Source organism: Oncorhynchus kisutch, linkage group LG6, assembly GCF_002021735.2.
Source record: "Oncorhynchus kisutch isolate 150728-3 linkage group LG6, Okis_V2, whole genome shotgun sequence".
NCBI classification, from domain to species: Eukaryota; Metazoa; Chordata; class Actinopteri; order Salmoniformes; family Salmonidae; genus Oncorhynchus; species Oncorhynchus kisutch.
Genome location: NC_034179.2, coordinates 73,073,552 through 73,100,495, shown reverse-complemented (window position 1 = coordinate 73,100,495; position 26,944 = coordinate 73,073,552). Strand labels below are relative to the sequence as shown.

The window sequence follows — 26,944 nt, the reverse complement described above, 5'->3', positions numbered from 1 at the left end:
ACCCAAGGCCATTTGTGAAGTCAGAGCCACTTCAGTTTTTTTACACTTGTGTTCTGAAGAGCTGCAGCACTTGCCTAATGACAGGAAGAGGTCTAAACATTCCCAGATAGCCTACAAACATATTTTTATCCACCAAAGCTTTCATCAAGCACTTGCACCCTCTGGTGAGGGGATTAGACTTTTTCTGACAACAAAACAACATTTCTATAAATAGAGGAGAAAGTGAACACAGACGACTGGAAAGTGACAGAACTCAACTGGAAATAAACTTTAATAATACATTGCAAGATGAAATTTGTTCAAAGTTTAATCTGGATCAAAACCACTGAGTTACTGCACTTAAGCGAGACAGAACCAATTTTCTGGGATGTGGGCCTTGGATAAGTCTTTGTCAGATCAATGCGCCTTTAAACAAATCAATGCTCTGCTGACTTAGACACGAAAGGTGTAATATAAAAGCCTGTGTGTGTGTGTGTGTGTGTGTGCGTGCGTGTGTGCGCGTGTGTGTGTGTGCATATTGATGGGGGTTAAAGATAGAAAGGTTCAGCTGGTTGCATTTCACTTGAACTTTGTTATCAGCAACATCAATGGCAACTTTCTCTTTCCCATGGTCATCCATCTGTCTCTTTGGAAATAACTTAGCATTTTCAAAACAGACTGTTAGCGAGACAAAAGGCCGTCTCTAAATGATGTCAGCACTGAACATGATGAAAACAAATATTAGGCTAACTAGTGAGGGAGCGAAGAATGCAGAAAAATCTGTAGCAAGATTTAACTCTGATACAGCCCAAAAACGTGGAAAAGAGCACACCCCTTTGGAGGGCAGGGCTGATTGTGAATAGGCTAGTAGACATAAGTAACGTCGGTCTAAGCAATGTTTAATTACTGAAGAATTCAGACTCAAAATGTCATACACCAATTGTATATTTTTTCTCTCTAGCAGGTCCGTCATCATAATGAGGGTCTGGGACGAGGAATGACCCTGGCTTTCCTCTAACATCCTCATTTGCATTAGGCCAATTTCTGAAGTATTCCTTGTCTGTGATTTGACCTATTCAGACATGACTCCCTAGTGTCCCTAGTTCTCTAACACATTAGTGAGTGTGTCTCTCTGTGACACCTCAGAGGTCCCCTTCTCACTGACAGGACAAGCGTGTTAAGTGATTCGACAGCTCGGTGCACATGCATATCAGATGAACTTCAGTACACGGGGCTAAAAGGGGATCAAATGGTCTTACTGGTGAGCTAAACGAGTTTCCATTTCTCTGTGTAAATCAGCCAATCTTTCACCGTGAGTGAATAATTGTTAGCGTTAAAAATACAAATGTGTTTATTTGTTGCATTTCCTCATGTCCTGAATGAACTGGAAATGGTTTAGAGCAGTCCGACCCTTACTGGCCATAGGAACATGACACGTTTACTTGGTTGGCTGCCTCGCTTGGCTGGGTGCCAATCATAGAGGAACGCCACATGTAAACTAAGTGTTTGTGACATGAATCAGATAAACCTGTCACACAGACACCCTCGTCATTTTACAACTCAAGTCAGCCAGGGTTGGAAGCCAGAGGGATACTCACTCCAGGAATATATCTCCAACTGTCAGAACCTATTATCGGCATGTATGAACAAGATCGATTCTGACGTAAGATATGACACTGGCTTAAGCTGAAGGACAGGAGACAAGCGAATGCAAGTACTGGTATGAAATTACTGTGCGACGTGTGTCACACCAGATAGAAAGAAATTCACATTCCCCCCCTGTCTCCCTATCTTTTTAAATGTATCCTGAATGGTAAGCAATCTTCCCCATAGAGAATATTCCAAATGGCATCTAGGAGTGGCTCTTTATTGAGAAAAGAGAGGAAATAATGTCAACCATTTAAGCACGCACACTCATTTACTCATTAATTTAATAAACAGCTGGCTTAATAATGGCCATACGTCTGGGTACACCCATCAGACACGCTTCACTTGGTAGATAAAGAAGGATGAGCGATTTCTGAAATTGCTCTACACACCTTGGGATGCTTCAAATAGGCCTACCCATAATGCACATGTCCTTCCAGAACTCTTGGAGACAACTCATCTGAATAAATGTATGACTGAACTGGAATTGATTCCTGTCCTATTTTATTCTGTTCTATTTCAATCTAAAAATAGTGTGCAGACAACGTTTTATGAATCAGGTCCTCTCTCAGGACTGATTTGAATAAGAATAGTCCCCTTGCCTGTGTGGGTTGATTGGAAATCCAAGACGTTCAGGTCACTCGTAGTGATAACAGACTCAGAGAGAGCTGAAACCTGGAATTACTTAGCAAGAGCGGTAAATATGAGAGGGGAACTTCAACCATAGGTATCTGAAAACCTGTGACCAAATTCAATTTCATGAAACACTTTTTCTAAATTGCCCTGCACACCCTACACTCAAAATATATTTGAAGGGAAGTTGTTCCCTGAACCCTGTGTAATTTCAAAGGCTAAAGTAAAAACCTTCTTATCTTTACTGGTAATTAATTTCCCTCTTTGAAGTGAAAAAAATGACATATTTTCAGAGACTCACTCCTATAAGAAAAATGTGTGAAGATGTACAAACTGAGACAAGCATCTATAAAGTGCACAAAAAAATACAGTCACACATTGAACATTCAAACTATAGCCTAGTACCGTAACTATCATCAGAATAGCCTTTCAATTTTGGGGGGGAAAACGTGTTCCATATATTCGATGACAGGAGGACACATTTTAGATACTAAAAGAAACACTATATAGGAGGATCTTAATTTGAGCCAGTTTTCTACAGCAAAAAAATATAAAAAATAGAAGTAAATTAATCCTCCTGGGGGAGCTGAGGAGTATTTTGTCCTCTCTGCTGACCAGTATTTTTCTCCGCTCATAAGTAATAAAGGCCTAGATCACACCCCAGTAATCTCAGCTAAACATTGTCATAAGGCCCATGCTTGAGTGTTCATAAACCGATAGCAAATGGTAAAGCATCAATATTTTTGCAAATCCTCAGTCAACTGTAATCTTAAATCAGTATTGCGTTGACTTACAAATGTAGGGTATAGGCTAATCATTACTGATGTAAACCTTATATCACTTGTGGCCATAGCAACATCTGCATAATGGATTATTATCTGCTAACAGCTGCCCACTGCACTGAAATAGTCTTCTACTGTAAAATTGAATGAAACTACTGGCCCTGTTAGGTATGGAAGCCCCATCCTGCAAAGCAGATACTCCACTGGGGATAGAGCACAGTACAGTACAGTACATCACAGCCCTACCAAGACCAGCCTGAGGGTGGAACAGGGGGAAGAGAGCTACTCTCTCTATGTATTAGTCTCATCTCAAGTGTGTTACACCAGAAAGTAGCACCACAGGAAACAGTGAACCAGTGTCTGTCAAGTCAGATGTGGAGAGCGTAACAAAGTTCCACCACTGAAAGGACCATGATGAGGCTTGGAGCCTCTGGGCAGTCATAACTTTTTATCTTCCTGCTGCGTAAGCAAGCGCTGAAATAGTCTGATCAGAGTCTGTGCCTTCTTTGACAGATTTCTTTAGGATGTATAGGTGTTGACATAATTCCAAGGTACATCCAGATCAGTAAGGGTGATGCAAATAAGATGCTCTATTCTAGGTGGTGCCCAAACTGCTTATTATTAATATTAACATATACTTTACTTTTTGTCCTGGTCAATTGCATTATGTAGGATATGCTTTGAAACATAAAACAGAAGTAAGAATGATTTAATTAGGCGTTTCTACTTTCCAATGATGCAAATTAAATCCATGTACTGCCCATCTCCTGGGGTCTGAGAGCAGGAAGAGATGTCAGGGATGCATCCTCTCCCACACAGCTAATTGGCCGATTCAAGGGGCCTAATTGGGTCATCAGCTGCGTTGATTTGCTGTGGTTACAACGATCTGAACGGCTGAGTTCCGGTGCCTTCCAGATGTCAAGACAAAGCCAACGCACATCTCTCATTTCCTGGAGCTCTCCTCACCAGGGCTGGAAGGGGGCTGAGACGCGGTATTTATAGCTGGGTGACACCGCTGCAGGGGCGGCCGGAGGGAAAGGAGGGGGGTCTTTAACTGTCATCAGGACTGAGGTGGTACTGAATGCCAGGGTTTAGACCAGTTATCCTTAACACGATATTGGAGCGAGAGTCACTTAGAATAGTATTCTAATCTAAAATACCTCCTAACAGTGGATGGCACTGTTGACCTGGTGGTGGTGTTGCATAACAAAAGAAAGAGAAATGGGTAAATGGGCTATGGGGGCATTCAAAGTCAACACTGACAGAAGGAGAGGACTCAGAGCAGGAGAAGTTTCCCCCCATGGTTTTACATTGGTTTTGCTGTCTCCTCGTGTCTCAGAGCCCTGTGTAGGCTGTAACTGTTTTACGTTGGTTTTGCTGTCTCCTCGTGTCTCAGAGCCCTGTGTAGGCTGTAACTGTTTTACATTGGTTTTGCTGTCTCCTCGTGTCTCAGAGCCCTGTGTAGGCTGTAACTGGCTGTAACTGTTTTACATTGGTTTTGCTGTCTCCTCGTGTCTCAGAGCCCTGTGTAGGCTGTAACTGTTTTACATTGGTTTCGCTGTCTCCTCGTGTCTCAGAGCCCTGTGTAGGCTGTAACTGTTTTACATTGGTTTCGCTGTCTCCTCGTGTCTCAGAGCCCTGTGTAGGCTGTAACTGTTTTACATTGGTTTTGCTGTCTCCTCGTGTCTCAGAGCCCTGTGTAGGCTGTAACTGTTTTACATTGGTTTTGCTGTCTCCTCGTGTCTCAGAGCCCTGTGTAGGCTGTAACTGTTTTACATTGGTTTTGCTGTCTCCTCGTGTCTCAGAGCCCTGTGTAGGCTGTAACTGTTTTACATTGGTTTTGCTGTCTCCTCATGTCTCAGAGCCCTGTGTAGGCTGTAACTGTTTTACATTGGTTTTGCTGTCTCCTCGTGTCTCAGAGCCCTGTGTAGGCTGTAACTGTTTTACATTGGTTTTGCTGTCTCCTCATGTCTCAGAGCCCTGTGTAGGCTGTAACTGGCTGTAACTGTTTTACATTGGTTTTGCTGTCTCCTCATGTCTCAGAGCCCTGTGTAGGCTGTAACTGTTTTACATTGGTTTCGCTGTCTCCTCGTGTCTCAGAGCCCTGTGTAGGCTGTAACTGTTTTACATTGGTTTCGCTGTCTCCTCGTGTCTCAGAGCCCTGTGTAGGCTGTAACTGTTTTACATTGGTTTCGCTGTCTCCTCGTGTCTCAGAGCCCTGTGTAGGCTGTAACTGTTTTACATTGGTTTTGCTGTCTCCTCGTGTCTCAGAGCCCTGTGTAGGCTGTAACTGTTTTACATTGGTTTCGCTGTCTCCTCGTGTCTCAGAGCCCTGTGTAGGCTGTAACTGTTTTACATTGGTTTCGCTGTCTCCTCGTGTCTCAGAGCCCTGTGTAGGCTGTAACTGTTTTACATTGGTTTTGCTGTCTCCTCATGTCTCAGAGCCCTGTGTAGGCTGTAACTGTTTTACATTGGTTTCGCTGTCTCCTCGTGTCTCAGAGCCCTGTGTAGGCTGTAACTGTTTTACATTTCCTACTACCTTCTTTGAAGTTAATTATAGCAAAATTGACATAGGGGAGATTGGGGTAAGTTTAGCCATTTTTTACATTTAGCATCACTCAGTCAACTATAGTATTCTTTACAACAAAGATATTTACATATGTTTCAGGATGTTGTGTATCCCAGGAAATTATCAGAATTCATGTAAACATTACAGTTTAAAAACATAGCTTGTCCAAGAAAAGTGGTCTCTTGGCAAAACTTACCCCGCCTTGCATTATGCCTGGGAAGAAAAGGTTTCAAATTGCTCAACTTCCCATTGGCTCAACATCTTAAAATTAGCTACTTTGATTTAGATACAAGCCATACATTCATTTGGCTTTTTCCATATGGTTTCTTCCTTCAGACTCCATGAAATGATGACCTCATCCTAAATATTTGGTCAAATTATTCATTTTGTGTATGGTTTCCTAGACACAATGGTGGCTGCTCAACAAGCAGCAGCAACAGACAAGAACTAAACACAAAAGAGTGCAAAAGAAAGAACAAATAAAAAATGTATCATATATAGGCCTCTTCCTTGTTGAATGCCATGACATGACTCCGATTCTTCTGTGTCTTCCACAAAGGCTTCATTCTACTGGTGAAACGACACCGTTTCCTTCACACTTTTATGACAGCGCAAGGACAGAAGAAAACAATTCAATTAAATCCAACCGCGGAAATAACAGTGTCAAAGAAAAAAAACAGGTCCTCTTTGTATCTTCGGGGGAGGGATGATTTCTATGTGGTGGGCATCCTTTTGCTGATGTGGAAGAGAGAGAGACAGCATCCCTCGGGCTCTCTCCTAGCTGTGACTGTCCCCAGGGCTGGGCACAACTGCTGTGCTGTGTCCCCCATGCTCAGAGGACATCATGCAATAAATGAGTCCAACAGGAGGGTCTGACAGCATTTATGCCCCAAAAGCCCACTGCACCAAATACAGAAGGTGGGAAGCTATATAGTCTGTAGTGTTATTGCTCTGTCAGGCTGTTATCAGCCTATAAAACACTTCATTCCAAGCTTCTGTTAAACACATGCAGCTGTTCGGTTTTATGTGGATGCTTAGTGTTCACAAGGGACAGTGGTACAGCTCTGGAATCTGGTTATGGGGAAGGGTTGACTGGGTTATCAGACTGAGTCAAATCTGTAGACAACATGCTCTTAATGGATCCCCAAGCACTGTCTGCTTATCACATGGTGATTTAATGACTGACAAAAGGGGAAGAGGCTGTCATGGGTCCCACAGAAGAATCGTTGCTCATTACTTATGGTAACACACACAATCCAGGGTTTCATTAGACCTGCCAACAGCAACAGTGTCCATGGGGCTCTGTCTGCTCCATCGGTCTCTTAGAAACTCTGAGCTTTAAGGGGCCGCTGGTAGTTTGGAAATGTGAATGTCCCCTCCTTTTTCAATATAGGCAGTATGCAAATTCATACTGTAGGCTACTATGTGCACTCATATGGCCTTATGAAAAACCTTCTGGGGACTCAATATTACATTGACAAATTAATCTCATCAAGAACCAAAATACTGTAATAAAAAAGGATCTGAAAACAGAGACTGAAAGGGAAATGTAACACTACATGTTGCAGTTCAATCTGTAACACAAGGGGCTTGTTATTAGAACACTGAAGTCATATGTTGTAAGCAGAGGGTGGATGCCAATCAACCAAATGGTGGCTGGTTGTATCTATGAGGGTGCACCTCAAGCATGCCTACTTAATAATGTGTGAAAGTATGTAAATGAGTCTAAAATGGGGAAATGTCTGCCTATATGAAGTTTTGCAAAATCATTCTTCAGAATGTTACATTTTCCTAATAATTATCTCCCATTGTCCTGTACAGCATACTAATGTGGGATTCTGTGTTTTACATTATAGCCATTACCATATATATATATATATATATATATATATATATATATATATGATTAAATATTATCTGATGTTGGCTGTGTGAAGTATCTGCATTTGTGCACTTGAGCATCATCATGAGATTAAACAACTGCTTGCTACTTGCCTGTTTGTGTGTGTGACAAGAACTGAGTAACATTGTGTGACCTGCATGTTGCAAAAGTGTATATAACAGCCCAGCAGATGCTTTGTCCTTGTGTTTGTATGTAACAATATTGAGCACATGGTGTGACTTGCTGTATCTTACAAAGTTGTGGTTAATCAGGTATAGGGAGGGGTGGTCATCACGAGGTTTAACTGAGATGGAAAAATACTGAACAACACAATAGCGGGAACTGAGCAACTGTTATAACTAGGCTGCGATACCAGAACAGTAAGAATCTATACATCGACGGAGGGAGGACTCTAAGAAGCGCCAAGAGGCAGGGACCAGCCTGAGCACCTGCGATAGGCTGAGCAAGTCTAAACCACACTCAGCCTCTACTGTGATAGTTCCAACCAGTCTCTGTTGGCCTATCACAATATAAGAACACGGTTTATGTACATCCTGTCAGTTCCCTGTTCTGCCCTGCGTGATATTACAGTGAGCCCGTATATACGAAAGTTGCATTTGCCATTTATTGCTTAGTTAATAAAAAAATATATAGTATACAATCGGTGACTCATTGTCATATTTATCCTGATACCAGATTCGAATTTACGCATCTCTAACACTAATCAGGTAAAGAAGTGGGATGTATCAGGTCAACTGTAGCTCAGTTGGTAGAGCATGGCGCTTTGGGTTTGATTCCCAGACCACCCATATGTAAAATGTATGCACACATGACTGTAAGTCACTGGATAAAAGTGCCAGCTAAACGACATATATTATGATATTCTGTATATTATATACAGTAGTATTATACTATATAGTATTATTATATTAAATAGGAGATGGCTATTGTGGACAATGCAACAAAAATGTGCTGTAATGTAAAAGGTTTTTCCATGAACTCTGCAGCACCATGACAGAGGTAAGATAAGAACACTGTTATTAGGAGCTATTAGAGGCTAGATTCTGACAAAACGAATGACTCTCTAATGGACTATTATCAAAGGCCAAATAGAGGTTGCTTATATTTGGCCTGTTTCACTACATGTACAGGTGGGTAACCTGTACGAGTGTGAAATGTGTTTTTTGCATATCCCAACTACCCCTGAGACACATACCTTGCTTGCCAACCCATGTACCATACCCAGCAGTGCTATAACATATGTCCATTTAACATAGAACACAGCTTGTCCACAATTTACATCATGGCCTATGAGCATAGAACACTACTGAATAAAAGGACATAAATTGGTCTTGCAATTTTACAGTCTAATTGGTCTGCGTATCTAAGCATAACATTTTGTGTTTTATGCACCCAACAAGCAGAGAGCAACGAAGCCTCCTGTACTCAACAGACATTCTGGGTATTGAAGAGTGGAGGTACAGTATAAGTAATCATGGGCATACCCTGACTAGTGGGTCTGGGGGGATTCAGATAGGAGGCTTAAAGATCAAATCAGCTGCTAATATGCTAATGAACATTTCAATCAGTCTAGCCTACTTATAAAAACACATTTTAATACCAACCCAATGCTTTGTACAGATAGGGCTGTCTCCCATCATGCATTGGTTGAGTTTGCATTGTGTGGAAAGCTTTTTTGTCAAGGGTGAATGAATGCCTAGGAAACCGTTAGAGGGTTTAAAACCTTATATGAAAGGCAGATTTCTTTTTTTCTCTAACAATCAGACAGACCCCACACCATTCAGCGTCAATGTAAAAAGATCACACCTCAGATTTGGGTTATTTGTTGCTCTCTGAATCATGCCTCTATCATTGCTTGATTGATTGCCTAATGGTTTAGAGGCACAGGTTACAGCATGTGACAAGGGTTAAAATCATCCAGGGATATGAAAGTGTATGTGAGAAATGTATTAGCTAAGGCTTACATGGATTCAAAGTGGGCTACATTTGACCAATTCATTTCACAAACCCATGTACCATACCCAGCAGTGCTATAACATATGTCAATTTAACATAGAACACAGCTTGTCCACAATTATGTATATATTAATTTCCCAAATGAATTGGGATCCTAATTGAATAGGGTTGTGTGGATCTCCTTTCTAATCTCACCAGCAATCCGCTTGGCATGGTACCAACACAGGAAAACCATGAAGGAGAGAGCATACATAGAGTCACAATCATTTTCATCACACCATGATCTACCTCCCAAGCCGAGTATGAGGCTGAATGGCATGATTTCAGTCACTAATGTTTCAAATGGCTTTGGCTCACACAGCTGGACATTTCAGAGCTCTTGAATGGATATGTCTCTGTCAGACGTTTTCATACCGAAAACCGGGAGTCAATTTGATTGTGTATCACGAAGTGAAAACTGGATGGAGGCAAGTTAGATGGACTTAATTGGTGCCAATCAATGTTCCCTTTAAACTGCGCGTGTGCGCGGTCGCGCACCTCCTACAGGACTACTGTGCAGAAGAAATGCCAGGCCGCACAGAGACTCAAGAGATTGAACTTCACTGAGTTCGCCCCATTTGTTTAGACTATATAGATCAACGTGTTTTCTGTGATCGAATCAACATTATGTCAGCAAAACAAAACAAATCTAACTTTGGAAGATTTAGTCTTTGATTTTGTTATAGGTAGAGCCAGAGCGCAAATGAGTAAAATTCTATTGGCGGGGGTAGGCCAATTACCCGCGATTGAATGCCCTTTTCAGATCAGAGCGCCGAGCCCCGCATGTGCACATTTGTTGATATTCTTTGCTAGTTAGCGAGTTATTAGACCAGTTATAGATAAGTATAGGTCAGCCATGGGGAGCTACTGCTTCCTACAAGAGCACAAAACATGTAGGCTACATTTCAAGTAGTCTTTGAAAAACCAGTCAGGTAAAAAGCTTACGTCTTAATTAAAGGGGCAGTGTTGAATTTGACGCAGGCTTGAATGTGCAAATAAGCCAATAGGCACAGAGGTAGCCTACATTGTCTAATTCTCTACATGGTAATAATACTGTTATTTTGTCAAGTGGTTTCTTGCATCATACAATACAATGCAATTTACAGTCACCTATTTGGCCCATGGTGTTACAGACCATAGTAAAAAATCATGAATCAATGTCAAGCCCTTCATATTGTAAAAACGTTCTTAAAAGTCTCATACAATGTAGGCCTGCATTGAACACCAAATATAGGCTACATCATAGAAATTAAAAGCTATTTTCATGTAAAAAACATGTTATGTGATTTGCTCCATTGGTTTTGTTGGTAGGCTTACATTATGCTCAAATAGCCACAATAGCCTATTGGCTACTGTCTAAAACTGTAAGGGTACAGCCTCAATGTTCACTGTAAATGCGCGGCAGAATTTGCATAAAATTCTCACACGGTTCAAGTTTCCGCTCACAAGACCAAAAATTTTCTCAGTGCCCCAAAACAGAGGGAACATTGGTGCCAATAAGTCCTTTTGCTTGAGATTGAGGCCTGCAGGTTTCATCTAATACCTATAGGCCTAGTGGGATGTACCCAACAGACGGCGTGTGATATGGACTCATCTCAACAGCAGACCAGTTGGTCAAAGTAATGTTTACTGATTCAAGCGTTTTAAAATCACACAGGTTAGTTCATTCCTACAAAGTATTTTCTGTGCTACAGCTTCATTATGCTTCACCTTTGATTCAGATGGGGATCATGGCCCTTTCTGACAGTTTCTCTCCATTTTGAGACGGTTTGGGGCATCATTTTCAATTTTACAGGAACATCCTTTTCAAGTGAATAATCTTACATCTTCAGGGAAGATTAGTTTTATCTTGAGGGCAGAAGAATCTTGTCTTTGGAAGGTAATAATTAATCTCTCGAGGGGATTATTTCATGTTCCGAGCCGATTAAAATACTTTTTTTTGTAACAAGATAATACAATTAATCCCTGAAATAATGAAAAAGTTCCATGGTTATTTCATATTACCTTGAGGTAAACTCTTCTTAGCCTATGTCTCCCACGGCTCCACACAAAGCCGCTAGCCTAACTTTTATTCAGTACTGTTCTATCCCTGTGAAATAGAAATAAGCTTGTTCCACTTCACCTGTGTAGTTGTAGGCTACAATCTACTGCAAACCAACTTTTTACGACACATTCCTGGACTTTAGCCCCTCTACATACGTAGCCTGTATAAAGAGAAAGGAAATTGCTGTAAGCTTCCATGACCCCTCTCACTTGTCAATGGATTGGGTTTGATGTCATCTCTTACAATAATCATCAAAAGTACCCGGCGGAATGGTAATGTTCTTTTATGAAATTATACCTATTATCTGCTCCCTACATCTGGAGAATCCAATATGCCAGCAGCATATGTAATCCCAGGGAAGACGACATGCTATATTTCATACAATATGGCTGTCACGTGATCTTAAGGGACTTGTGCCATTAGGCTACCTTCAACAGCCCTGCACTATACAAAACCCTCACATATAATGTATTTAGTTAGCCTACAATCTGTATAAGAAGGCAGCTGTAAAAAAAAAAAAAATTAAAGTCTGTGCAACTGGCAAAAATATTATTTTCCCTATTATCGTAAAATATAACATAGCTTTGCTCCAAAACCAGCAATCAAAACAGTGTCAGCCTGCACGATTACACAACAGTTAGCCTAACAGAGGTAGGCAGTATTCTCTACTATTGGGATAGAATTTGGAAGGCAGTAGAGTGCACTTGCCCCTCTGGGCATTCATTCTCTGACACAGTCATGAGCAGCAGAAGGAATAACAAAAAGATAAGGAAGATGCGGTATTGTAGCTATCAGCACGTATTCTCCAACACACACTGACACGGTGCCCTTCAGGTCTGTTCACCACTGCTGAGGAAGTTCTCAACTTTTCCACTGCTAGTTATGTGACTGAGGAGTTTATCTATTCCTCCTGTATATAAACACTGACTCCCAGCAGAGCCCGAGACATTGCTCTACATTCACTGCCACTGCAGCTGGGGCTCTGTCACTTACTATGAAGCCTCCTGTTCTCCCGGTGCTGACAGACCTGGGAAGGGAACCTGTGTGCTGGTTGAGAGCAGGGGAGTGAGCCAATTAGAGATGTTTGTCTGGGGAGCAGGAATTGTTAAAGACGCACTATGGTTTACACTCCTTCATGAGACCCATTCCCTTCATTTCTTAAAAATAGGATACTTAAATAAGCTGGTATATCTTTTTGCGACGGCTCATGAATCATTCTAACAGCATAAAACTCAACAATGTTTTCCATGTTATTCTAATTTGACACCACGCTGTAGCAAACAAGGGCCTCCTCTGCTAGAGCAGAAATGGAAACGCTGAATCAAACTTGAATGAAACATTGCCATGACAGAGTGTATGTGGTAAGGTGGCTAACTTATTGGACTAATTCAAAGTAAAACAATATCTCAAAACATGTTAACACCTGCAAACAGATTGGGATAACTGGATTGTATGCTGAAGGGTCTTTCCTTTCAGAGAAAGTGAGCTTTCGGATTCCTTCAACATGTCTCATATGCCTAGGTAACAGAACAGCAGTGTTCTCTAGTGGTGAAAGAAGTGAATAGCACCACCAATTATAAACATTAAACACACTGCTTAAATATTAGGGATGCCTTATCTTTCTAACAACCTTCGGGCAAGTCTCATGTTGTTCACTATCATGGACCAATCACATTGTGAAAGGAGAAACTTGTTGAGCTAAACAGAGAACTAAGTCTAAGGTGACAGTTCTGTGTCAAAATTATGACTTTGTGTCTTAAAACCCTGATATACCTACTTAAGTCTACGTTTAGGATACAATTTAGCTACTAAAATGTTCAGTGTGACAAAACAATGTAATTTAATGCCTGCCAGTATTAGAGAAGCCATTGCACAACATACCCATGTCTTTTCTTAACCACCAGTCTGTCAAAGTCCAGGATTGTCCAGCCAATGGTCACGTTTTCTGTTAGATTTGATTGAATTTGGACGTCCTTAGGCACAAGTCCGGTTCTGGGTAGTCCAGTAAGTTCACGAAACCAAGCTACAGAGAAAGAGAATAAAGTGAAAGTCAACCCACGTTTAACATCAGAGTCTGTTTGCTGGTCAATGTGTGTGCTGTGAGATATGAAACAGCTACATTTCCCTTTACCTGGGATAATAATTGGCTAAAGTGCACAGAAAAAAAATACTGATCTTTTACACACAATGCAAGTACAAACTTGAATCTCTTTTTGTAATACATTTCAAAATGCCAGGTTCATTGCACCAGGTTTGTCTTATCTCTCAGCCATGCTGTCTGTATCAGTCAGAATCTACAGTAAATGTACTCAGAGACAGGACCCTGGCTTTAGTAAACAGCAAAAGGCTACTTGAAAGTTAGAACACCAGACCATATGTACAGTAGACATTCCTATAATATGAATTTTAGGGGTATTAATGATGTTATGTACTATGACAAATCTGAGGTCATGGGAAAAAATGCATTTTGTTAATTCAATTCTTGAACATCAAATAGTTAAGAATGTTCACTCAAAATGTACTTAAAGATACTGATAGGTTGGCATAGGTATAAAAAAAAGTATATTTGAGAGAGATAAGACCATAGTCTCATTGAAAGACTGATGATGATGCTGGTCATAGGGTATGAACAGGTTAATTCTGAGAATTCAGTGGGTCTGACTTTTTCTAGAAAGACTAGGTAGGGTTTCCCTTTCCAAACACAAATACACACGTCCTTCGTTTAGTGGGTGGCTGTCTGTCGGTCTACCTCAGTCAGAATTGCTGAAATATAAGGTAGGGGAAACTATTCTGAATCGTTGCACGTTCATCTTTTAAAATTGCACACAATATAAATTAATGTACACTTTATAGTAGATTTGAATATTTTAGTCATGAATGTTTGCAGTAAATATTGTTTTGTATTTGTAGTATTGAAAATAGGCCTAGGTGTTGTCTATAATATTGATCTTAAATTGGTTCATGTCAAATCTGAATAATCTGTGTACAGAGGTTAATTGATTGGCTTTCAGGGAGGACTTAATATGTGAGAAAATACATGTTTATTACAAAGAGAATAAGCATATTAAGTAGTTTTAGATAAGGAGCACCAACATTAAGCTTACTTCCTCTGCTCTCTACCCCCAGCTGTTATGCACATCATTGTGCTACTGGTGTTGTGGGTACTGGGGACATCACTGGTGTTGCCAGACCCTGACACAGGGGGAGAGAAACCTACTGAGGAGCCCATTCCTTGTTCCAAGGGCTGCACCTGTCTACATGGCGACTACAGTCTAGAGCTCATTGTCTACTGCAGCGCACGCAACTACACCCAGGCCCCCTCTGACGTGCCTATCTCCACTCGCTCCCTCTGGCTGGATGGAAACCTGTTCACCACTCTGCCTGCCACCGCCTTCAAGGATCTCAGCAACTTGGATTTTCTGAATCTACAGAGCGGTCAGCTGGTGTCCCTTGACTCCCAGGTGTTCAGAGGGCTTAAGTCGCTAGCTCACATCCACCTGGAGCGCAACCGCATTCGTTCGTTGCCAGGCACTATCTTCCAGAACACGCCTAACCTCGCCTCGCTTAGTCTCCATAACAACCAACTGTCCCGCATTGAGGAGAAGTTGTTTGCTGGCCTCTCACATATGTGGCTTCTCAACTTGGGGTGGAATTTATTAGCAGTATTGCCTGAGATTGGGTTCCATGACCTGCATGGCCTGAGGGAGCTGGTGCTGGCTGGGAATAGGCTGGCTTACTTACAGCCACAACTCTTCCAAGGTCTTACCGAGCTGAAGGAGTTGGACCTCACTGGAAATTACCTGAAGGTCATTAAGGCTAATGTGTTTATGAAGCTCCCCAAACTGCAAAAGCTTTACCTGGCCCAGAATCAGATAGTGACGGTGGTACCCAGAGCCTTTGTGGGTATGAAGTCCCTCAGTTGGCTGGATCTCACAAAAAATAAACTTTCAGCGCTCCACGATGAGACTTTCCTTGGTCTTCACAGCCTCCATGTGCTGCGGCTCTCCAACAACTCCATCAGTGGACTAAGGCCCAGAACATTCCGTGACTTGCAGTATCTTGAAGAACTGTGTCTGAGCTACAACCGGATCCAGGCCTTGGGGGACAGGATCTTTGAGGGGCTTGGGCACCTGGAGGTTCTGGAGCTGGAGCACAACCAGGTGCAGGAGGCCCGGGTGGGCACCTTCATGGGCCTCTCTCACCTGGCTGTCATTAACCTGTCTGGCAGCTGTTTCCGCAGTCTTCCAGACCAAGTGTTCAAAGGTCTCGCCAAGCTCCACAGTCTTCACCTGGATAAGGGCTGTCTGACCAGGGTCACGACCCACGCTTTCATTGGACTATCGGGTCTGCGACGGCTCTTCCTTCAAAACAACAACATCTCTGTGGTGGAGCGCCAGAGCTTTGTGGAACTCTTAGGCCTACAACAACTAGACCTGAGATTCAACAAGCTCGAGGTCTTAACCTCCCACACCTTCTACGGCCTGAAGAACCTGGACTATCTGTTGCTGTCCAGCAACCTGTTCCGTCAACTTCCCTCTGAGGCCCTCATGCCCTTGAAGCATCTCTCGTGGCTGGACCTCTCAGCCAACAGGCTGGAGATCCTGCACAATGGTACCATGCAGCTGCTGCCCAGGCTACGCTATCTAAACCTGAAAGATAACGCTCTTAGCAGCATTCCACCAGATATCCCAGACACCCTACACCAACTGTGGCTGACAGGGAACCGTTGGAAGTGTGACTGCAGTGTCCTTCCCCTTAGAGACTACAGCTTGAGGAGACCACAGACGGTGCCCCGGCAAGTGGAAACCCTGGCTGAGGGAGAGGAACCCCACACTGTTGTCACCATCTACAACAATATAACATGTAACAGCCCTCCAGGCTTGGTTGGCCATGACCTGAGGGATATCAGCAACGAACATTTCAACAACTGCTGAAGGGGTCAAAGACGCCAGACATTTGGAAGACAATAATTTCTAAATAATTGTTATTAGCCTACAATCTTCCCTGTACATTCAATGATTTAGGCTATATTAATAATTTCTCAAAATATGTAATGTAACAAATTATTTGTGTTTACTGTTGTAATTATGCCCTACATGTTTCAAGTATGTAGCTTTTGCATCATACACTTTTAGTTAGTTTCATATTTCATGAAACGTTCATTAAATCAGTGCACACAAAAAAAAGGCAAGTAAGCCTACTAGAATACAGTGTACAGTACAGTACTCTTTTAGGACATGTTTCAAATGCAAGTAAGCCTACTAGAATACACAGTGTACAGTACAGTACTCTTTTAGGACATGTTTCAAAGCAGTCCACCTTTGAATGGGTGACTATTAAACGCATCCGTTGAATAAACACAAGTCATGTATGTTTTTGTCCTCTGAATAAATATTTAAGAGACAGATTTACTCAACAAGGAATTGGTCACACAACCAAATATAGATATAGGCCCTAGGTAAACAATATCCGCCTTTACAAATTAAAGGTGCAGAGACCCAGCTATTGAGGTGGGCCATATGTGTACACAAGGCAAACACTTCCTCCTGTACCACAATGGGCCAGAACTCTAAGCAGAGGGAGAAGTAAACTTTCAGGGCCTACATTAAACGACACTGTAACGTTTTCATTTTGAAAAAGCGGGCAGGAGCAATTTTACAGCAGCCCATTTCCAACACAGCTCTGACTGCTGCATTCATAGACCGCAGAACTTGAACGGTTCATACATTACTTAACTCGCAGTCGATCACAGATGTTGACATGTTCATGTTGACCATCTTTCCCCAGGTCCCATCCCTTCTGCACTGCAACACGTGCTCCTCCATCATTTATATGCGCTCCTCACTCTCGTAGTTCAGTTGTTATGGTAACCAACAGTCTGCTAGTTGTTGTTAGCAGCTATTTAACTTTAGCTAACTTAGTGTAGCTGACTGCTACTGCTTTCACATAAGAGTGGTCTATCTTGATGATTATAGATGCATTAGTTTATGTCAATATGAACACGGATCCTTCAACGCGTTGGAATGCTCTTTTTGACAGCTTCAAACCCGTCCATTGATTCAGATGAGTTTGATTACTGCACTTAGTTAACTAACAACAAGTGCAGCAGTAAGACAACGTTAGCTAGCTAGCCCTATGAAAAGCCCTTAATTTGTATGAACTTTGCTACTTACTTGCTGTTCTACTAGAGTTGTTTATTTGTTTTTGAATTGTGTTTGCCAGAGTAAATCTAGATAAATGTACCAAACGTTAGCTGAAATTTGGCTAACCTTACAGTTTGAAAATTAAGAAGACATATCCATCTTTCGGCGACCAGTAGCCCTTCTTCCTAAACACACAGAGGGCCTAGTGTGTCTTGTCATTGGAGGACTCTGAAATAGAGGTAACTTTAGGTAGCTAGGTAGCTGAGCAAGTTTACACCAATTGCTGAAGAGTCCTTGGCAAGGTTACTGTGTGTGTATCTGTGTGTATCCAAAACAGAAGCTTCAAATATCTGTGGCACAGTCACAACTGTGTTGGACAGAGGAGACCGTTTGCCCACATAGAGAGCCTACAACTGAACCCCATGGAGTTTATCAAGCCACTGAATTAGCCCAGCAGGGCACACACCAGGAGCCCAGTCCCATAGGTAATAAGGTAAATGAGATATGCAGCCATGACTCTATTAGAAATGCAGCTTGGGCAGGAGGCCATCCATGCAGCAACGTTCCTGTGGAGATGAAAGGGGACACCTCAGCGCACCACGGCCATGGCACACTAAACAGACAAAAAACAACTGAGTCCACATCGCCACACCCTTCACATAACACAGCTTGTGAAGAAAACCCATTGTCACTCAATGCTTTGAGAAAGACACAGAGAACAGATCCAAATGGCTCTATGAAAAAGCCACTACAAGATAGTCAAACTGTTTTGTCTTTTGAGGTGAGTTTAAGTTTCCTGTTATAAATTGAGAAGGTACTCCATAATAAGTAATGTATTTGTTGACCTCTGGACATTTTCATTCTGCAGTTAGATAGATACTGATTACGTTTTATGTCCTACAAATCAGTACCTTTGTGTTTTTACCAGCCACTGGCGCACTGGGATCTGGACCAGATTCTTCTGACTCTTCAAACAGGTGGACTCTTTTTAGGAGGCAGTGTGTCTGACGAACCTATTGAAGTACAACCAGGTAAACAATAGGGTAACTCTAAGGTATCACTGATATAGCTACTGCTGAACAACTAGTAGATGTAGAGTAACCAGTGTGCACCTAGCTTGCCATTCACAGTCAATGCTATTATCATAATGATGTCATCAATGCATTCTCAATTTGGTCACAGATGGAGACAATGTAAGGTCAGAGGATACTATATTGGAGAGGCGGGCTGCTTTCTGTAGGACACAGTCATGTGGAGATGCTGAAGAGAAAAGAGAAACTGCGCCAGATAAAACTTCTGGTGTTCCTCAGAAAGCACCTGTCCAACATCCTACCAATTTCAGGTAAAATATATGATCAAGTTGTGTGGGTTTCAAATGATTATGAATAATGTAATTAATTAACATGAACGTTTTGTTTACTGTCCAGACAAAATGGTGGATGGAGAAAGTCTTTCAAAAGGATGGCATTTGAGTTAAAGCCAAGCTGCCAGGAAGCGCCCCACCATTTATATTGATTTACGTAACCCTGAGCCTCCCACGAACACAACCAGACCATGTAACAGCACTTCATCACAATCCATGAAACGGACCAACCTCAACCTACACGACAAAAAACAATCTGATGAGAAAACAGACAGAAATATACGGTCTGGTTTACTGAATGGAAAAGAGTAAATATTGCCTTGAATAACTGACCCATTGTAAAGCTCTAAACATTATTACATAGGGTTGTAAATATACTATAATGGCTCTGTGGCTGTGAACTATGAATTCAGTTTAACTCCTTCCTGAGTTCATGTTGTTTTTTCTTCTCCCAGGGAAGTAACTGGAAAGAGCCTGTTACTCAGAATGTTACGCGAGGCGAACAGAAACAGGAGAGAGCCGGACAGGAAAGATCTAGTTGCAGCGGATTCTACATGCAGAACCCCCAGAAGAGTGGCCTTGAAGGACAAGCTGCCTGAGGCTAACAATGAGATAACATCTCTGCTTCCAGAGGTGGACAACCACAATGAAGCGTGTCCAAAACTGGCCGCCAGTTGAGAGAACACCTGCTATTGAGCAGAGTGCTACTACCGGGCAGCCAAAGAAACAAAGGTAGATACGATATTCATTTTAGGAGACTTTGTCTCAGATACTGTATCTTGAATCTTAGTCACAGTGGCTCACACAGGAGGTTGGTGGCACCTTAATTGGGGAGGACGGGCTCGTGCTAAAGGCTGGAGTGGAATAGTATCAAATACTGTACATCAAACACATGGTTTGATGCCATTCCATTCATTCCGTTCCAGCCATTATTATGAGCTGTCCTCCCCTCAGCAGCCTCCACTGGTGGCTGAACACCTGTTTTGTGACCTGTCAGTGACCGAGAGCAGAGAGCAACAGAAACAGAGAGTACAGCGCCAGCAACAGCTCCAGAAACAGCTGGAAAGCTTTAGACCAACAAGGTCTGCCGGAGACAGGGAGACTGCCGCTTGAGAAGACTGATGTTCTTTATGATACTGTAAGTCCATCTGGAACAGAGACTCGGTGCTCACAATTCAATAGATCTCCACTCAGTCTTCTTTGTCATTGTCATAAATTGAGCGCTACCCCTACATGTATAATCCTTTTCATTCATTTTTTTTCAGGAGGCCTCTCACCTACAATCAGTTAACACTCTGCCTGCTGATATGGAGGATAAGGAGTGCTTGCTGATGACTGTATGCCTCTCCAGTCCAGGCCTGGTAGCCAGCAGCAGTCATCATTGGAAAGCACCAACAGTGGAGTCAGCCACAACCAAATCCCATATATACAATGCTCTGGTTGCTTGGTTTTTGTCTTTGGTGAATATTTATTTGACTAGTCCTTGACAGCATCATTCAACTGAGATCATCTGATTATTTTTACTCTGTTTGAGATGGAGTCCATGTTTCACTGAGGCCTCTAACTTGTTAGGTTGGAGCACCAGGCCCTCAAGGTGGTGATGACAGGGCTGCTGTACCTTTTTGGGTGGCTGGCCTACAGCAGCTGTGGACAGAGGATGGACTGGCTCTACACATCTGTGCTGTGTCCCACGGAGAGGGCCTACAACTTGTCCGAAAACCCCGGGTGAGAGGAATAAACATTGAGATCCTTGTAAATTACTTATCATTAGTAGTAGTAGTATTCAAATTCCTAATTCTATGTGAATGCACCCAAACATTTCCTCTTTTCCTCCACCACCTTTTCTGCAGTTAAGTGATTTTCCCTTTTCTTCTTCATAGATGGGTGTGGATAAGGGTCATAGTGTGTTCCAGCAGCGTGTCTGCAGGTTCCTCTCTCAGACCCCCCTCAGAGCCATCACCCATTGGCTGCCGCAGCTCAGGAGCCTATTAGACCAACAGGCCTATCCCCCAACCATCCACATACCTGCCTCCTGCCTGGACAGATTTATCTCTGTCAACTCTGACAAAATGGTTGGTAGTAGGTACAGGTGAATGCTTAGAATCTGAGATTGACTTGATGATGTGGATGTGTTCCCTGTAATGTGCTGTATCTTTGTCCTGTGTCTCAGGCTGTGAAGAGGAACTTCGGTCTGAACCCCGCCTCCTTTACTCCTTCTGGCCTTCTGACCAACAGCGCCGGTAAACGTCTATCAACTAATGAACTTCTATTCTGTTATATTCTTATCTATTTTGCAGATCTTCAGTGGCCTAGACTGGAATAATTCAGTAAGTTATAGTAAGTCTGTCTCTGATTCAGGCAGGGTATCCTACAGGCAGGGAGATGATGGGGCCGATCAGCCTGTCCTTGCCCTGGCTGTCCGAGAGCCTCACGCCCGCACCGTGTGGCCGGATGTAACAGGCCCTTCAGACCCCCTGCTGGCTAGGAAGACAGCCCCGGCATCCATCAACGCCCTGCACTACAGCAGCAAGAACTTGCCCTTCCTCTACTTCCCTCGCCTGGCCAGCAGTGCGCACAGGGAACTGGTCACGTGGTTTGCAGGGAGAGTTCCAGGAAATAATTCCCAGAACCCTGACCAGGCTCCAACTGACAGGTGTGTTTGTAGTCCAGAGCCGTCCTGATGTCTCACAACCTTCACTCAAACATTACAAATAGAAAAACAAACATATTACTACTAATAAAGATAATTTATTTAACTTTTATAGCGCTATACCTTACATAAAGAATCTCAAAGCGTTGTAAAGCAACAACAACAAAAAAACAAGCAATTTAAAATCATTAATCATTAATCATCATGAGTAGATGGAAGGTCAAGAGACTGAAGGTTTACTCAGTAAATACTGATTGATACATTTGTTTTAATCTTTTTAGGTTATATATATAAACACACACACACAACACTAACAGTAGTGAAAGTATTTCACAAAAAACATGATTTTCTTCCAACACTCAGCTCTACCCCTGGTGATGGAGCAGCCCCTTATTAAACCAGGTTCTCTACCACCCTGTGTACTACTGTTAAAGGTAACTCAGAAACAAGTACACACTTGAGGTCAACAATGTCAGAGTTATGGCTTAATGCTTTACTCTAGTCTAGATCCCAATTACAGTAGTTGGAAGTTTCAAAATGTCTTACTGTGGATCTGACTCTTCCCTTCCCACCTCATAGTGGACGTGTTCTTGATAGTGTCCCCAGCGGTGGCGCCATGCTGCTACAGCCGGGTTCTGTCTGTGTGTGAGGGCAGAGGGTTCAGTCTGAGGGGGGTCCAGAGGCTGCAGCTCCCCACCAAACAAACCCAGGCACTGGGACTCACCAGACAGCAGGTAACGACCCCACCTCCAACACACTGTCTCCAGATCAGTCACACCACACTGAATTGACAGCAAAGTGCCTGAGAGGAGCTGGCGAGACCAATGTTGACTATACAGTGCCTTGCGAAAGTATTCGACCCCCTTGAACTTTGCGACCTTTTGCCACATTTCAGGCTTCAAACATAAAGATATAAAACTGTATTTTTTTGTGAAGAATCAACAACAAGTGGGACAAAATCATGAAGTGGAACGACATTTAATGGATATTTCAAACTTTTTTAACAAATCAAAAACTGAAAAATTGGGTGTGCAAAATTATTCAGCCCCTTTACTTTCAGTGCAGCAAACTTTCTCCAGAAGTTCAGTGAGGATCTCTGAATGATCCAATGTTGACCTAAATGACTAATGATGATAAATACAATCCACCTGTGTGTAATCAAGTCTCCGTATAAATGCACCTGCACTGTGATAGTCTCAGAGGTCCGTTAAAAGCGCAGAGAGCATCATGAAGAACAAGGAACACACCAGGCAGGTCCGAGATACTGTTGTGAAGAAGTTTAAAGCCGGATTTGGATACCAAAATATTTCCCAAGCTTTAAACATCCCAAGGAGCACTGTGCAAGCGATAATATTGAAATGGAAGGAGTATCAGACCACTGCAAATCTACCAAGACCTGGCCGTCCCTCTAAATTTTCAGCTCATACAAGGAGAAGACTGATCAGAGATGCAGCCAAGAGGCCCATGATCACTCTGGATGAACTGCAGAGATCTACAGCTGAGGTGGGAGACTCTGTCCATAGGACAACAATCAGTCGTATATTGCACAAATCTGGCCTTTATGGAAGAGTGGCAAGAAGAAAACCATTTCTTAAAGATATCCATAAAAAAGTGTTGTTTAAAGTTTGCCACAAGCCACCTGGGAGACACACCAAACATGTGGAAGAAGGTGCTCTGGTCAGATGAAACCAAAATTGAACTGTTTGGCAACAATGCAAAACGTTATGTTTGGCGTAAAAGCAACACAGCTCATCACCCTGAACACACCATCCCCACTGTCAAACATGGTGGTGGCAGCATCATGGTTTGGGCCTGCTTTTCTTCAGCAGGGACAGGGAAGATGGTTAAAATTGATGGGAAGATGGATGGAGCCAAATACAGGACCATTCTGGAAGAAAACCTGATGGAGTCTGCAAAAGACCTGAGAGTGGGACGGAGATTTGTCTTCCAACAAGACAATGATCCAAAACATAAAGCAAAATCTACAATGGAATGGTTCAAAAATAAACATATCCAGGTGTTAGAATGGCCAAGTCAAAGTCCAGACCTGAATCCAATCGAGAATCTGTGGAAAGAACTGAAAACTGCTGTTCACAAATGCTCTCCATCCAACCTCACTGAGCTCGAGCTGTTTTGCAAGGAGGAATGGGAAAAAATTTCAGTCTCTCGATGTGCAAAACTGATAGAGACATACCCCAAGCGACTTACAGCTGTAATCGCAGCAAAAGGTGGCGCTACAAAGTATTAACTTAAGGGGGCTGAATAATTTTTCACGCCCAATTTTTCAGTTTTTGATTTGTTAAAAAAGTTTGATATATCCAATAAATGTCGTTCCACTTCATGATTGTGTCCCACTTGCTGTTGATTCTTCACAAAAAAATACAGTTTTATATCTTTATGTTTGAAGCCTGAAATGTGGCAAAAGGTCGCAAATTTCAAGGGGGCCGAATACTTTCGCAAGGCACTGTATGCCCTTAAAAGTTTGGCTTTCTCTTTGACAAGGTGTCAGTGTTCTGCAGTCCGCCCACTGTTACTGTGGATGAGAAGAAGGTTGAACTGTCTTCCCACTGCCTGGTCTTACTTCTGAGGAGAGAGAGTGGCCTGCGTCACTGTGCCAGCCTGCCTGCAGGTATAGCACTTAACCTATAATACCTAATATCTCTGCTTCTATCACCTCAAAAGTACACTGAGTGTACAAAACATTAGGAACACCTTGCTAGTATTGAGTTGCACGCCCTTTCGCCCTCAGAACAGCCTCAGTTCGTTGGGGCATGGACTACAAGGTGTTGAAAGCGTTCCACAGGGATGCTGGCCGATGTTTACGCCAATGCTTCCCACAGTTGTGTCAAGTTGGCTGGACGTCCTTTGAGTGGTGGACCATTGATACACACGGGAAACTGTTGAACGTGAAAAACCCGGCAGCGTTGCAGTTCTTGACACACTCAAGCCTGGCACCTACTACCATACCCCATTCTAAGGAACTTAAATCTTTTGTCTTGCCCATTCACCCTTTGAATGGCACACTTACACAATTCATGTCTCAATTGTCTCAAGATTTAGAAATCCTTCTTTAACCTGTCTCCTCTCCTTCATCTTCACTAATTGAAGTGGATTTAACCAGTGACATCAATAAGGGATCACAGCTTTCACCTGGATTCACCAGGTCAGTCTATGTCATGGAAAGAGCAGGTGTTCATAATGATTTGTCCACTCAGTGTCTATCCTCTCCTCTACAAGTATGCCCATCTATTTGTGATTATTCCATGTTTACGTGTTCCTAATCTTTTGTCCACTCAGTGTATAAAGAACATGTCTTCCCATTTGATGCTGATAGGCACTTTAGAGGCATTTGAGCTTGTGACATCAATGTTCAGTCTATTGACACTGATTCCTCTTTTTGTCAGCCCTTGTGAAAGAGTTGGAGACACAGAGGTTGTTGGGATGTATCCACATCAGACTGTCAGATGAAGGAAAGCTGGACCCGAGCAGCTGCTTTCACATGTTGCCCTACAGAGAGAGCCTGCTCCATAGCTTTGGTAAGGGAAGAGTTAACACAGTCTGTCAATGATGACCCCCTCCCTGGCTTCCTGGTCTAATTGAGTTTATGTTCATGCTTGGTTCTCAGGTGGGCGTATGTGGGCCGTACCCAACCCCTGCAATGTGGTGCTGTCCAATCACAGGTGTCCATCCAACCCAGAGCTGGAGCAGGTGGTGGTGCTTATGCTGGCTGGAAGGGACATCAGTCAGGGCCTGCTACACAGGCTCTGGACAGGGGACATAACAGATACTTTACCCCACATTAACCATTCCCACAACACAGCCCATGTAATTAAATATATGAGACAATGTGGCTGCCCACATTGTCTCGACAGCATGCGCGCGAGGTGAGCCCCTATTAGGTAAGTGACCGTCTGTGGCAGAGCAGCATGGTGGGCCTGGCTTCCTCCCCTGCCCTGGTGTGTGCTCTGAGGAGGGTGGCTCCTGCCATGGGACTACCCCAGGAACCTGAACATACTGTTGTCTCCCACTCCTGAACTGGCCTTCAGACAAGCATCCCTCTTCTTCTCCCTGGGAGACATGATCCCTGGTAAAAAATAAACTAGTCAGTGCAAGCTAGGTACTATTTCACTACTACCCTATATCTGGGGCAATCATGTCAAGGATAGCTGGATCTATGTGGATTTTCTCTCATCTTCAGATCACAGTGTGCACCCATTACTGAAATTCCTACCCCCACCTCACATTAATGTAGCTGGTATGTGTCACCTGGTCATCAGCACATTCAAACGACTCTCTCACCCACCTCCCTTCTGACTTGTGTTTAATGTTCCTGACAGGTTCCCAGCGTGAGTCATTGTTAAACTGCATGGTGCAGGGTGAGTTTAGAAATGGGTTTATTTGGATGAACTTTGACCTTTTAAATAACATGATGTAATGTTGAACATTGGTTACTTGCAAAGTCGATTACAAAAATGTACAAAAGTTGAAAATATTTAAGCACCTTATTTGCCACTCTTGTCTGTTTCCATCAGGTCCCCAGCTGCTGGTCAAACTGTCCCTGTTCAAGCCTGGAGTGTGGAGCCATGCTCTGGGGAGAATCCTCAGCAAAGTCCAGCGGAGTGGCTTCACTGTGGTGGGCCTGCATGTGCTGGTTCTGGACAATACCACAGCTGTGTCACTGGCATCTGCTGCAGAGAATCAGGCAACTCACTTATTCCTACCTACCTAAACCAGGCCAGTGGACAGATTGTTATATTGTTTTAAATGCATTGGCTCAGCTTAGTTTTCCTCTTGTGTTTTCCTCTAGGACCCCTCTGCTGTAGAAGCCCATGTCCAGTACTTGAGCTCTGGGCCTTCCCTGGCTTTGTGCCTGCAGAGGGAGAATGCTGTGAAGAGGCTACTGGACGTGCTGGGACCTGAGGACCTGCCCAGGCCCGCGCTCAGGACCAATTCCTCTGGAGAGCCTGTTACAGCTCAGACCATCTACACAGCGGCATCTATGGTCAGTCAGTGCCCCTCGACCCCACACGATACTGGGCCACCTTCCAGGCCCTGCCAGACAACATAGATCAATCAGTTACAGAGTGGCTGAGACTGGCTTTGGAACAAGGCTTTAATGTTTCAGATGTAATGTTAGTAGCTCATGATGAATGATATAATACTATGTTGTAGGATCGAGGAGCTATCAGAGAGCTGTTCAGGATGTGAAGAGGCTGTTCCCTCAGGGCCTATGCTG

At 43.0% G+C, this 26,944-nt stretch overlaps 3 protein-coding genes and 2 long non-coding RNA genes across 6 annotated transcripts in view; 4 read left to right on the top strand and 1 right to left on the bottom strand.

The window, feature by feature from the left end:
- LOC116374457 (uncharacterized) overlaps positions 1–13,670 on the bottom strand; it is a 58,484-nt gene extending 44,814 nt beyond the window's left edge. Inside the window, exon 1 of the long non-coding RNA XR_004210398.1 lies at positions 13,434–13,670. This is a non-coding gene — a long non-coding RNA (uncharacterized LOC116374457). The remainder of the gene's footprint in view (positions 1–13,433) is intronic.
- LOC109893392 (insulin-like growth factor-binding protein complex acid labile subunit) lies at positions 11,721–16,923 on the top strand. Of its 2 annotated transcripts, none has more exons than XM_031827402.1 (2): positions 11,721–11,824; positions 14,679–16,923. In XM_031827402.1, exons 1-2 carry the CDS (start codon positions 11,782–11,784, stop codon positions 16,484–16,486), a joined length of 1,851 nt encoding a protein of 616 aa, XP_031683262.1. In that variant the 5' UTR covers positions 11,721–11,781; the 3' UTR covers positions 16,487–16,923. The 2 variants fall into 2 exon arrangements, with proteins under 2 accessions (XP_031683262.1, XP_020342202.1); XM_020486613.2 differs by lacking the exon at positions 11,721–11,824 and adding an exon at positions 14,230–14,327.
- A 497-nt stretch (positions 16,924–17,420) lies between these two features.
- LOC116374456 (uncharacterized) lies at positions 17,421–20,195 on the top strand. The gene is made up of 7 exons (XR_004210397.1): positions 17,421–17,934; positions 18,033–18,476; positions 18,624–18,726; positions 18,878–19,037; positions 19,123–19,366; positions 19,514–19,790; positions 20,056–20,195. It is a non-coding gene; the product is annotated as an uncharacterized LOC116374456 (long non-coding RNA).
- Positions 20,196–20,938: 743 nt separating this feature from the next.
- On the top strand, positions 20,939–26,325 carry LOC109893390 (uncharacterized). The gene is made up of 8 exons (XM_031825969.1): positions 20,939–21,130; positions 21,229–21,298; positions 21,417–21,626; positions 22,288–22,442; positions 24,211–24,337; positions 25,113–25,244; positions 25,334–26,084; positions 26,241–26,325. Exons 1-7 carry the CDS (start codon positions 20,939–20,941, stop codon positions 25,594–25,596), a joined length of 1,149 nt encoding a protein of 382 aa, XP_031681829.1. The 3' UTR covers positions 25,597–26,084; positions 26,241–26,325.
- Positions 25,786–26,916, top strand: LOC116374327 (nucleoside diphosphate kinase-like). Its single transcript, XM_031825968.1, has 5 exons — positions 25,786–25,795; positions 26,046–26,084; positions 26,241–26,410; positions 26,516–26,710; positions 26,881–26,916. The coding sequence occupies exons 1-5, from the start codon at positions 25,786–25,788 to the stop codon at positions 26,914–26,916; spliced, it is 450 nt and encodes a 149-aa protein (XP_031681828.1).
- The last annotated feature ends 28 nt before the right edge of the window (positions 26,917–26,944 follow it).

Coding starts and splice junctions, on each gene's coding strand:
- LOC109893392 (XM_031827402.1), top strand. CDS start 11,782: ATGTCATCTCTTACAATAATCATCAAAAGTACCCGGCGGAATG. Junction 11,825..14,678: donor CAAAAGTACCCGGCGGAATG/GTAATGTTCTTT, acceptor CTCTACCCCCAG/CTGTTATGCACATCATTGTG.
- LOC109893390 (XM_031825969.1), top strand. CDS start 20,939: ATGGGTGTGGATAAGGGTCATAGTGTGTTCCAGCAGCGTGTCTGCAGG. Junction 21,299..21,416: donor CCTTCTGACCAACAGCGCCG/GTAAACGTCTAT, acceptor TCTCTGATTCAG/GCAGGGTATCCTACAGGCAG. Junction 21,627..22,287: donor CTTCCCTCGCCTGGCCAGCA/GTGCGCACAGGG, acceptor CCCACCTCATAG/TGGACGTGTTCTTGATAGTG.
- LOC116374327 (XM_031825968.1), top strand. Junction 26,411..26,515: donor CATCTGCTGCAGAGAATCAG/GCAACTCACTTA, acceptor GTTTTCCTCTAG/GACCCCTCTGCTGTAGAAGC. Junction 26,711..26,880: donor TCTACACAGCGGCATCTATG/GTCAGTCAGTGC, acceptor ACTATGTTGTAG/GATCGAGGAGCTATCAGAGA.